Genomic DNA, 13,350 nt, shown 5'->3' with positions numbered 1-13,350 from the left:
TTTTCTTCTAAAAAATTGGCATACTTGTTTGGCAAGATTAGTTGGTTATTTTTTATAGAAAAATCTGCTTTGTTCTTTTTCCTTTTCCGTTTCATTAAATAATCTCCACTCAATTTCAAGTCTTTCAAGGTACATAATTTATCCCTTCCTTCCGATTTTAAGTAAACATTCTCATCCATTTTATGTTAAAAGAGTTTGTGACATATGCATCGTTCCTGTGTCTATCAAGGATTTCACCTTTCCTTTCATTTTCCAGGTTGAAAGTGGCTATTTTTCGGCTGACCTTCGACATAACTCTTCGATCTCGCCCTGTAGTACACACCACATGGGATGGTACTTGCGTCAAGGTGTTTAGTTAAGCCCAACTGTGTGCTGACGCATCTGGCACGAGTGAGTAACCATTTGGGATGGAAGAGGGGGGGAGACTGCGGAAACACCTCCCTTCACAAGTACTTAGCCCTTTTATGAGCTGAGCGCGACAAAAGAAATGGACTTACGTATATGTGCATACAAACGCGTACGTGAATCTTGTCAGATTTGAGTAAAACACAAAAGGAAGAAATGTGTACATATGCAAACACGCACATGTGCACATAAAATAGTTATATGCACAAAAATATATATATGTGTATCAATTTTCACCGTGCTTACGACTGCGACTGCTCTGAAAAAAATGTCACAAAATGGGCAACACGTTTAAAATGAAAAACGCCGAGCAGTGCCTGTAAAAAAAGAAAAATCGATCCTACACATGCTCTCAGCTTCCGCCCACTAGGGCCAAAAATTCGGTCGTGAAATTCCAAGTGCTCAAAAAAAAAAATGAAAAGAAACAAACAGAAAAAAAAAAGGAATGAAAAAAAAGGAAAAAAATGAAATGGAAAGAGAAATGATTTTTTACGCGAACAAAATTGAGAAATGTTCAAAAAAACTAACGCGAAAAGGTAACTAATTGGGAAGGAAAAACCTGAGCAAAAATTGCACACTGCGAAAAAGCCATCCAACAAAAGGAGAAAAAACATTAAGGGAACAAATCAAATGAAATTGTCCGTGATCAGCAAATACTCCTTAACAGTAAAGAGGTAGACATATTTTTTTTTTTTTAGATTCTCATTTCCGTTCTTGGCAAAGCCTAACAAGACATGCAACGATCTAAGCTGACGAAATGGAAATTTAGCCGACTAAACGGTATAAACAATTCGTGACAAAGTAAAACCTTAAAAGGGAGAAGAAAAAAAAAAGAGAAAAAAAAAGGCAACATATGCGAACATTTCTAATGGAAAGGGAGCGCACAATGAGAAGCATGCCGATCAGAGGAAAGAAACTGAAGCTACGTGAGGATACCAAACTACCAGACAGAACCCAGCCTAATAGATAACTGGATACAGAAAAAAAAAAAAAAAAAAAAAAGACCATGGGAAAGGAAAGACTGAGTAATATGGGCTCCCTCAGAAAAAAACCGAAGCCGGAGGAGTTGCTCGAAATAATTATTTATAACATATTATCGCTAACCATTGTCAACGGCGAATTAAGTAAAACCTTCGCGAAAAATAAAGTAATCGATTCAATCATTGTAAAAAATATCGATTACATTCTGAACAACTGTTTTTTCCTATCCTTGGGGGACATTCAAAAATTGCTTTTCGTGATCGACTTGATATTGAACGATGAAGGTGTCTACTACGAATTTGGGAAAGTCCGCCAAAGGGAAAATGCAGGAACTGCGAAAAATGCGGAAATTCTGAAAATCGAGGAAGTTCCGATCTGCAAAAGTAGCACAGTTGGCGCTCTTGGGGTGGGCACCATGGAAAGCCGTATCGCACGTGCCCCTGGAAACGATGGCGCGAGGGGCAAAGTCGATTTCGATAGAATGCAAAAGCGTGCAAGGAAAGGGGTGCAGGTAAATAGAACGGACGCTACACGCTTTACCGATAGGTATAGCCTCAACAATTATATTAAGGACATTTTCCTGTACATAGAAGAAAAAAACATCTATCTTAGTTTATTTCATTTTAATTATATATTTAAAAATAGCGCAGATTACCAGCAGTTTTTTCTGCGAAGGTATGAAAGTTACACATTCGAGACGTTCTCCAGAGAGGTTATGGCCTCAGCAGGGGGAGGAAATGAGTCCAGGCGACGAGCAGGGAAACTCACCTTGAAGCGAACCCACAACAGCGGTCATTCCACGAGCAAACGCATGAACGGGGGGCGAAACAGAAGTGTCCGTGGAAACGCAAAAGGGATCGCTAATTTGTTATATATTAAAAAAAAAAAATACACCAATTTGTACGATGCCGTAATAAAATATCACAAGGAAAATTTCAATTTGTTGGGAAAAACGGATGATGGTGACGAAGTATCGTCCTCTTCTTCTTCTTCCGTAGGGGATCACACAAGTTTAGTCTCAGCAACCAGTAACGGTACAACCGCAACGAGTGGTGCAAAATGGACTAATGGAGAAAAATACATTCCAGACATCGCTCAGAAAGCAAACGATGCACCTACTCAAAATAGTAACAATTATAAAAGCGTAAACGAAGCGGAGGAGAAAAACACCGAATACGTTCCATATGACATTATCAGTAGAGAAAAAATAAAAAAATTATATAAATATAAAAAGCACAAGTGCAAACTGATTGAGAACAATAATTTTGTAACTAAAAAATCCTATATCCCTATTAATCTGTTTCCTAATAATGATTTACACATAAGTAATATAAAGTTTCAAACCCTATCATCAAGCATACGTGTAAAGGTGCACTTACTCATTATGTTCACCAACTTGATCCTAATTTTCGATTTGCTTAACTCGTCCTTGTACCCATGGGTGTACAAATTTATTTCTTTTCTTCTAAATGTACTGAACAATTTTAATTGTAAATTTTACTACTACTTCGATAATTCATCACTATTGTCCCATTTTAATAAAGACAAATTGTTTCTACTTAATAAGAACACGTGGGATCACAAATTTGTAACAAAGGTGAGCGATGTCAATCGGGTTAGAATCTCAAGTAGTGGAAATAGGCTAACTGCAAAGGGTTCCTCCATTTTAAAAAAAGTTGTGCAAAAAAATGCCAAGAAGGACAACAGAATTAATATAAATTTCCCCTACACCAATTGCGGTCATATTGAAATCTACGATAATGACAAAAAGGCGAATGTGAAGAAACTTTATTTCCACCACTTTGTTTCTGTTCAAATTTTGAAATACTACTCTGTTTTGTCCCTATACGAGATGGAGAATTTGTATAAAGGTTACATTGTGCGCTATTTTTTGTTACGTAAAGTTGGTGCAACATTGTCGGTGTGTAGTACCATAATATAATTTTCCCCCCAACCCCCTTCAGGCATTTTATCCTGCCTGCTCGGAGATGTTTACAACAGGACGATGACCACTATTTGCATGTTCGAAAGGGAAGGAAACCACTACTCCGTTTCTTCGCCAAGAAGGAACAACACCTACTTTAAAAATAAGTACTTAAAAAACAACAACGTCGATTTGTATAGCTTAATTAGAGAATTTAGCAACCTAAGATGTAACAATAGAAGTGAAGAGGTAGTTATAAATGCCCTGCGGCATCTTTATCTGTTCGTTCTGTTTAATTATATGATAATTTTGGGGAATTTTTCGACCGTTCATGAAGTGCTTGCGGAAGGAGATGAAGCTCTGCCCTGCGCCGAGGGGGAGGAAGTCAATGTGGATAAGTACTCCGATAGGAAAACCGGCAATGCGGATAACTGCTTCGATGGAAGGAACACTCATATGGATGGCTGTCGAGATGCCGCCGCTGCGAGGAACAATCGGGAGGCTCCACAACGCAGTGACGTGGTCAACCTTGCCAACCAAATTAACTTTTTCGTAAGCGAAAACCACGTAAGGCTAGAATTGCAAGAATTTTGCAAAAGCAGCCAAGTCTCAGAGGGGGTAAAAACGAATTCATATTTCTGGGGGAGCCTAATTACATTGCCGTTTTATGTCAACCTCAGCGGGTGTCATATCATAGGCCAAGTTGGAAAAGTGGAAAAATTGCATCGGGTCAGCGATGCTGAGAATGGGTTCTCTTATTGGTTCGTTAATAGGCCCGCTAATTGGGCCCGTAGCCGCAACGAAGAAATCCCACAGGATGAGTACCCCCCCAAGGGGGAAGCAACGGGGCAAAAAAAAACGATCCCCATCGAAGACAAGTGCAAAAAGATAGTACAAAAAAGGATAACAAAATTGTTAAGTAGAAATCCCCATTTGATGTTCCATTTCACCCGGTACGCTCCCCTTTTTGCAAGCACCTTGGCTGATATACTAAAAAAGAATAACTATTTTCTGTACCAAAATGATAGCTACCGTTTCGCCGTCTGCGTCAACTACCTTTACATGCTTTACGAAGAAGTGAATGAACATGTCATTCGAGAACTGTATGACAAAGTTATCCTAATTATAAAAAATGAGTTCTACACTCATATTAGTAAAATAATCATAATATATATTTTTTCCTTTTTTTTAAACAAAACATACGTTTTGAATTTGTGCGAAAGCGGCATTAATCATTTCTTTCCTTCTTTTTCGGACTCGAAAGATTTATCAAATATCAAGTATTATTTTGTTCTAAAATTTGTGCAGTATAGACCTATACCTATCAAGTTGGAAGAGGTACACAAAAATTTGTATACCTATCACAACTATGCAGTGGTGGGGGATGCTACTAAGAATGGAAACCACCCCTGGCGTAGTGAACTCCCCCTTTCGAAGGACCACTCCTTAGGAAAGATGCCCTCACAGACAGATTCATCATGCAAGTGCACTCATGAAGTAAGAACTGAAAGGACCTCATTTGGAGGAGAACAAAGTAGTGGCCATGAAAGGAGTCGCCCCCTCTGTGCACAATCACGATGTTGTAAAGAACGAATTTGGCAAAACTCATCTTTAGAGGAAAGATTCAATTTGGTATGCACCAATCAGTGGAAAGGTGACTGCAACGAATGCGGGGAAAAATTACAAAAGACGAGGTTGCGCTTGAAGTTCAACCCCAGAGAAAGCATTTCACAGTTGGCCGTGGCTAGCAGAAGAGGAGTAGCAGAAGAAGAAGAAGAAAAAAAAAAAAAAAAAAAAAATCACGCTAGTGGTAGAAGCCTGCAGTGTTATATAAACTCTCTTTGCCGTACAAGAGCGAATGTGAAGCACTCCAAAGGAGCCAAACCGATTGACAAACTCTCAAAAGAGTGTTCCAGACGTAGCATCAGTAGTGAAAACCCATTGGAGGAAGACCACTCCGGATATACTTCGCCGGGCAAGAACAATTCGATCCATGAGAAAAAAATATACTTTCTTATATTCGCGTACCATCTCTTAAAATGCAGTAGTCAATCTAGGCAGTCGAAGCAAAGGCTAAAGGTGGAACTGCTCCATATGCTAGTATCCGACATGAATTCAGTTCGCATAATCCACTTTATGTTACATTATTTGCATGAGAAAAAAGATCTGCAATTATTCTGCGCTATCCAAAATGGGGTGTTAAAGTGCTTAATGAAAATGAAGCCAAGTTATAAGATCATCAATTATTTGGCATTCTTTTTTTACCTTGTAAAAATAAAATATACAAATGTTAAGGCCATTATGAAGATGCTCAGCAAAGTGTTGGAAAAATATGAATTCAATTTGAAGGTTTATATGGTCATGTTTAAAATTATAAAAGTGGTTCTACACCGTCATAAATTTTCGGATAGCTACCCATTCATTCTTTCCATTTTGAGGCACATCAAAGAAAGCAACTATGTCTATTTACACGCCACATGTAGGTACTACATAAATATAATTCAAAATAAGATTTCCTTCCTTGAGTGTGCTAAATTGGGGAAGCAGTGTCGAGGTTACAGCCGCGATCTGACCGGGATAGATGTCAACCCATTGGGTGACCATCCAGAAACGGCCCAAATCATCAGCGGCGTAAACATAAAATATGAAAAAAAAAATGAGACATCGAATTTTATTCAATTAAAAATTTACAAATTAGACAGAAGAAAGGTGCTATCTCTGAAGGATAACGGATCGACCATTTTTTACTCGCAACGTAGTTCAAGAGATCCCGAGGGGGTACATATCGGCGCACGTGCCTTCCCCTCCAGCCATTACTATAACAGCAACGATTTTAACGCGGACTCGTTTTACAGCATCTACAGGGACGACTCGTATAGCTTGAAAAATTATTGCACCTACATTGCTAGTGCGGAGCAGTGCATCTACTTTCCGTTCGTTTTGAGGTACTCTCGCGGTGTAGAAGCAGCCGGGGGAAGAGGTACATCCCCTGGGAAGAAAAGCAACATGACCCCCGAGAACGTTACCAGTGTAACACCCACTAACTTACTCCTCATAACCGCACGTAAAGGTAAACACAAAACGTACAGCAAGCGGGGTACACCACATGGAGAGCCACTTTGGAACCCTAACGAAACACTCTTCTGCCTAAACGTCTGCTTCGTGCACAAGGGGGATTTTGTGAACATACATAATGTGTACATTCCGTACATACAATTAGGTAGCGAGTGTCCCCCTAGCAGATATGACTCCTCTGAAAAAGAGAAACATGATACACGGGCGGAGATGGAACACCGTGATGAACACACGACGAAAGAAGCCGCGTTGTTCCGAAGGCTACCCAGAGGAAGAAAAATTTTGTCACTGAAAAAAAAAAACTGTTTTATCGTCCGGTATAGCGGTGCACTGTACAGGGGAAAGGTAAAGCATATGATGAGGATGCTAATTAGAAGGTTAAAGAAGGGAAGGGGCTCCGTGCAGGAGGAACACTCCATGTGCCAATCGAGGGGGCACTCACCAAACGGTGCCGGAACCAAACGAGGAAGTCAAACGGAGAAAAAGAACAAAAAAAACAAAAAGAAGAAGAAATACACTTCACCTAAAGAAACACATGGCACCCATTTTGCAGACCTAAAAAGAAACCTAATAAAAAAGGAAGCATATAAAATAAATTGCATCTTAAGAGGAAGTCCATTTTTAAAGAGAGCAAAGTGCCATGTGGGGGGGAAAGGCGGAAAAGCCAACCCAAGCATAAAAGACAGAGTAAAAAAAACCACCAATTCATACAAGTTGTTAATCAAAATAGGAGTCAAATTACTAATTAAGAGCAAGTTCTATGCATATATCGTATTTCTAAATAGAGAAAAAAAAACATTCAAAAGATTTCTAGGAAAATATAATCTAAATTTTGCGGATTTCTTCCAACCATTTAGAGCCAGCATTCAATTCTGGAAAAACATTTTTGAAGATGTGTGGAATGGAAAAATTGGGAAAATGTATAAGTCCGCGAAATATTTGAACATGACATCGGATAAAGTTCTCCGAGTGATTAAGAAAAAGCTACACCCATTTGTGGTCCAAGAAAATGTTAATGTAAAGAATTGGAATGTCTATAATTTCCCCCAGTATGAAATGCACGGAGGGAGAAACTACTCCCTGAATGATAAATATTATTATGCGTATGGGAAAAAAAACAAAAAAATTAATAACCCCATTTTTGATGAGTTTTACATTGATAACTATCCTCTCGGTTCGAGTGAAACCGGTGAGACGACTAACTCTACAATGAATCGAAGGAAAGCATATGATCATAAGGGCGGTGTGACAACCAGAAAAAAGGAAACACATTATCGCAGATACAAACCTAAATTTATGAGTACCATTGCGTATGATGCGTTAAGTCATTCTGTCCATGACAACCATGTGGATGTAGTAACTCTGGAAAGAAGAGATAAACGAAGCGCAAAAGGGGATAGTACCAAAAAGGGGACTCTCCTAAAAAGGCACAATAATAAGCGTGCTACATCTTTTGCTCAACGCGTAAGACGTATATTTCGCCCGAGTGTTAATCGGATGTTTGGGGAAAAGGCAAAGTGCAAGAAAAGAATTACCCAAACTGGTGCGGACAGCGCGGTGGGGAAAATAACTCAAAATTGGCACTCGCAGAATGATAGCCATTCGAAATATAAAATAAATCGTTATTTATCGAGGGAAGGGCAGGGGAAACAACATAGGACCAGCCCTAGAAGTAGCACAAATCAGGACGTGATTAAAAAATTCGTGGGGATTTTTCTGCCACCAAAACATCACCTACTCATGGTCTTTCACATTCACGAGTGGTCCACGGCGGTTCAGATACGCACTGATAACTTAAACACCCTCAACTATGTGAACCCGTTTTTCGATGAATGTACGGCTGCTTGCTGTGAAAGAAAAAAAACGAGCAAGATAGCGAGAACGCGTGGATGCGTTCCCACATATATAACCAGCTCAAACTGTGCACCATTATGTCTTAACGCTAATTTTTCAAAGTGGAACCGTGTAACACCTCGGCCTCCACCCTCCCTTACCATTTTCCCTTTCTACAGATTTCCAGTAACACCCGAGGAGCAGTCTTTTTTCAGGTTTTCCAAAGCTCGGATGGAACAGCGCGCACATTTCTGCGGTGGACAATTCGAAACCATTATCCTCTCCCCACTTTATCTTTCTTTACAATTTTGTACATTTTAAAATTTTTCCAAAAAAAATGTCTCACATGTTTCAAAAGAATAGCGCAAAGGGGCTTAATTCTTGTAGAGGAAAAATAAAACCGAATAGTGCTTACATAAACACAAAATCAGAAAATGAAAAAACGTGAATGTTGAACAAAAAAAAAAATGAGTTATGTTGTGATGTAGTGACCTGAAAACGATTGGCTACTTCAAATAGGAGGTTAAAAAAAAAGAGAAATATTTTTTTTCTTTTTTTTTTTGGTACCCTCTGATTCGGTTCATTCCCACAACTTAACGGTGGCGTCCCAGCTAGCGGTTGCCAACATTGAGGTCTTAAACGGGTGCCACGCACAATCTATGCAGACATTTTTATGCGCTTTCATATTTTTAAAATTTGACATTTTTTTCCAATTCCAAATGAACAGACCTCCATTACTATCCCCACTAATGACGTACTTCCCGTCATTGCTACACGATACGTTAATTGCATAACCACTATTGTGATGGCCCTTAAAAGTCTTCTTTGAAAATAGTCGAAATTTCCCCGTCGCTTCATAAACAGTAATTACATTGTTCATCGATTGACATAAAAAAAAGTTGTTACTTGGGTGCACCGAAACGGCTGTTATTGAAAACATCGATGCATCTGATATATACTTGACAACGACAGGAAGCCCATACTCCCAAATAAAAATCTTTTTATCATCGGATGTACTTATCAATTTTTTATTATTTTCACATAGTGTAATAGTATTTATGGCTTGTAAATGTTCATTGTATTCTAATTCAATGTTGCCTGTTCGGAAATCTATGTGGCAAATTTTGTTGTTAGCACCTCCAACCAAAAACGTGTTCGGATCATCTTGATTTAAGCATAGACAGTATGGAGTCTTTTTTTGATTATACACTCCTTTTATTTTCCCATATTCTGTATCCCAATAAATTACATTATTATCATAACTACAGCTTAGGAAATTCACTCCGTCATTATCAAAAAGCACATCTTTAACCCCTTTAAAGTGTCCCTTGTATGTTCTTACGCAACTTTTTGATTTATACACTCCCCATAATTTTAACGTATGATCTAACGAGGCAGAGAGAATGTAATTTCCATATTTGGGAAAAAAGCGAATCTTCTGAACCCCCAATTTGTGTCCTTTATATGTGTGAATTTCTTTCTTAGGAGGAAAATTTTCTTCTATCATAAATTCTCTTTCTTTATATTCTGCTGGCAATTCGAACCAGGACTTATGATAATAGTCATTTGATTCTTCATTTATATGTAATGTGGAGACTACCTTATCATTATATAGGGTACTTTTCTCGTTTACCACATTTTTTTTAATTGCTTCGTCTAAACTGCAAGATTCTAACTTCATAATTGCGTTTTTCTTTGCTGCCTTTTTAGACCCACCTTTCTCATTATTAGCCTGTTCAGTATTCATTTGGGAATCCGCCTTTTCTCCGTCGTTCTCGAGTGGCTCTCCCTTTCCAGTCTTTTCCCCCTGTCTGCTATTTAATGTGGTCTTATCTTCCCAGGGGCCTTTATACCTTTCCAAAGCGCCATCATCCTGCCTTTCATTTTTGATTCTTTTCTTCTTACACCTCTGATCATATGGCGACTGCCCATCATTTAGCAGTTCATAATCCCTACTCCTTGCTATTATATAATTTTGGTAATTCTTCTTGTAGCAACTTTTCAGGGCCGGGTTCTCCGCTACTCCGGTTATGTTAAACTGGTTGTACTGATAATCAAAAATGTTTTTATTCACATAGGTTGATTCTATGCACCCATTGTAATGATTCTTGGATGCATTTTTTAAAAAGTTGTAATTTTCATTTATGCTGGGTCCCTGTTGAGGCCTATTCAGTACACTGAGAAAAGTCGGGTCGTCGAACATTATTTTCTTTCCTATATTTTTAAACTTTTCTTTGTAGTTTTTTATTTCCAAGTCGTATGTGTCAACGTCGGGGGCACAGTTTATTAGGCTAACGGGAGTTGCACTTACCATTTGACTCTTTTCCTCTTCCCCTTGGTCTTTTCGCATCCCTTCGGCGACATCATTGCCGTCTTCCTCCACGTCTTCACTATCGTCATACTCCTTCAACAGGTCCATGTTGCCCGTTCATTCGTTTCGTAAGCATGTGTTAGCCCTCAACCATACATAAGCGTATACATTTACGCATTCACAGAAGCAAGTCCCCCAGGTTCGCTACAACCTTTGAGCGAATTCTGCTCGCTCGATGAAATGAACAAATATGCAAGGCAAATAATGGTGATGCCCTTTACATGTTCCCGCCCTGCCCCTCTTTACCAAAAGTTTATTATAACGAGTTGAACATTCTTTTGATGCTTTAAAAAATAACCTTAATGCGTCCTTCAAAGCGGATCCGCGTCGACAGGCAATTTTGTTACTTTAAAAGCGCTGGGCGGGATGAGTTGGCTGCTTTTTATACTCACGTAAAAGTATTCCTAGGTAGGAATACATTTACATATGTACGAGTAGTTACTATGACGGAGGCAATGGTAGCTTCTCTATTTGTTTCCCCCCTGGCCCATTTCGTAAAAAACTTCAGTCAATTGATAGATCGAATTGGAGGAAAGCAAATTCATGGTTTACTCATAATGCTGATTTTTTTTCCCCCGCTTCATTTTGCGAAAAAAAACGGGTGTCGCCGTAAAAAAAATGACAGCGCCAATTTTTTGTACATTATCAGATGAATAATTGCAAATTTTCGGTGAAAAAAAATTTGGCAAGCTATAAATACAAGCAACAATGCTGCAATGTGAACAGAACCGTGCAAAGCGTGGTGAAAAAAGTGTCGTGAAAAGCATCGTGGATTGTGATGTGCCCATATGATCTGCGTCCAGCGGTTTAAAGTCCAATTAGAAGTTTCTGAGGAAAAATGCTAGTGTTGTGTTATTCTTCCGTACATAGCAAGCAATTCCTTATTTCATGCGCCGGGAAACGCACATGTTTTAGCATACACACATGCGCAACATTGTCAAGACGAGAAATTAAAAAGAAAACGACTTAATTTTTTCCACTTCAACTCGAAGTTGTATTTTCCCGCGTGTGAGAGATTATGTTATGTTCCTTTTTTAATGGCTCATTCTTTGTACCATTTTGGAGGTTTCCGTTGCTATAATGTCATGTGAAATACGCGACAAAGACAAATGAAAAAAATTCCCCTATGGGGCTATTTATTTTTAAGAAGTCAAAAGCAGCTTGTAAGCATTATCACTGTTCGGAAAAATGAAGACATATATACATTTAAAAAAATGGAAAATAACGAATTACCCCACTTTATTTTCCGAAACCGGGAAAACCTTCAAATTGACTTAGCGGAACTTAACGTCGGTTTGAAAAAGTGCTCCAAATTAACGCAGCTGAAGGAGGAAGCACATAATTGCGCAACGCCACTGGGTGTTTCAAAACAAATCGCGAAATTTGAGGAACGAGAAAAATGCTCACACATTTGCGCATTTAATTAAGGTTAAAGCGGATAGGCAGCGATTTATTCTTTAAGCCTATCTTTTCCTTTTTTCCACATTTGAGCTAATTAAGCCTAAAGCATAAATTACTGCTTATTTTTCCCTGTTATAGAATAAAACCAAAATCAGCAAAATGTGTTTATGCGAAATATCATGGAAAATTTACAAACCCGCGTGTGCAGCGTAGTTAAAAAAAAAAATAATAATAAATAATAAATAACACTGGTTCAAATTTTTTGGATGTCCTAAAATTGAGACTTACGCGTACCCTTCCCCCCTCTTGGCTACCACGTAATATGCCTTGTACTCCCGTGCATATGCATATATCGAAAAATATACACTGGTGTACGCGTTTTTTTTCGTCCCCAATGTAGAGAAGCCATTCCGTCCTTCTTTTTTAACAAAAAGAGGAACATTCCTTCTACAAAAAAAATTTCCTTATGTTATTTTTCCAATTAATAACCGCTCACACCTTTTACAACGAACATAAAAAATAGCTATTTCTGAAGGGTTGGAAAAAAAAAAAAAAAAAATCATAATAATAATCTTGGCTTGTTAGCTGTTTTGAAATATAACTCTGTTTTTATCAGGTCATAGACACACGTATGGAATATTTTTTTTTTTTTTTTTAAAATGTGGTCATGGCTATAACTTTTTTTTACAAACGACAAATGTTGTAACTTTGAATTAGGGAAAAAAAAAAAATTTAACTCAAAATGTATGGTAACGGAATTAACATCGCAAATGCATGCTTTGTAAGAAATTTTGGAAATTTCGATCATTCCATTTTTATGTTTTATGTCCCTATTTTTCCAAAGACATATGAAATCTGAAAAAAGGCGAAATTAACGAAATATATCGCTTAAAAAGAATTGCAAAATTAAACCTAACTGCCTGAAACTTTTTAGTGTAAAAAAAAAAAAACTTTTCTTTTTCCTTATGGGTATGTATAAAAAAAAAAAAAACAACATACGCACTAGAGAATAACGTACTGTTCGCCAAAGCTACGACATACGTCAGAAATAATGAACGAACTGCCTGCTCCCTTTTGTAGAAGTTCACTGTGATCGTTTCGAACGCGTGTGTGCGTATGTGAGGAGGGTAACTCTGGAAGTAACCCCTTCCCCGTTCGCTTCCGTGGGACACATGTTTATACGTATGTATGAGTGTGTATATCATACATATGCGTGTATATATGCCTATCTATGCGCACATCTACACGTATTTACGCACCTCTTTACGCCCTTCACCAAACTAACGCGTGTATTCTGCCTTAATTTTCCACCCCGCGAAACAACCCTCTAGAAGAAAAAAATAACGGGCGAAAAAAAAAA

The 13,350-nt window shown here is 38.2% G+C and overlaps 2 protein-coding genes across 2 annotated transcripts; one reads left to right on the top strand and one right to left on the bottom strand.

The window, feature by feature from the left end:
* Positions 1–1,411: 1,411 nt before the first annotated feature.
* C922_00747 (hypothetical protein) lies at positions 1,412–8,408 on the top strand (the record flags this gene model as incomplete). Its single annotated transcript, XM_008816359.1, has 3 exons — positions 1,412–3,257; positions 3,351–8,219; positions 8,398–8,408. 3 exons carry the CDS (start codon positions 1,412–1,414, stop codon positions 8,406–8,408), a joined length of 6,726 nt encoding a protein of 2,241 aa, XP_008814581.1.
* A 390-nt stretch (positions 8,409–8,798) lies between these two features.
* Positions 8,799–10,637, bottom strand: C922_00746 (hypothetical protein; the record flags this gene model as incomplete). Its single annotated transcript, XM_008816358.1, has 1 exon — positions 8,799–10,637. The coding sequence occupies one exon, from the start codon at positions 10,635–10,637 to the stop codon at positions 8,799–8,801; it is 1,839 nt and encodes a 612-aa protein (XP_008814580.1).
* Positions 10,638–13,350: the final 2,713 nt, after the last annotated feature.

This window comes from Plasmodium inui (genome assembly GCF_000524495.1).
Source record: "Plasmodium inui San Antonio 1 unplaced genomic scaffold supercont1.2, whole genome shotgun sequence".
NCBI lineage: Eukaryota > Apicomplexa > Aconoidasida > Haemosporida > Plasmodiidae > Plasmodium > Plasmodium inui.
The sequence above is the reverse complement of the archived record's forward strand: the minus strand, read 5'-3'. Positions and strand labels throughout refer to the sequence as shown.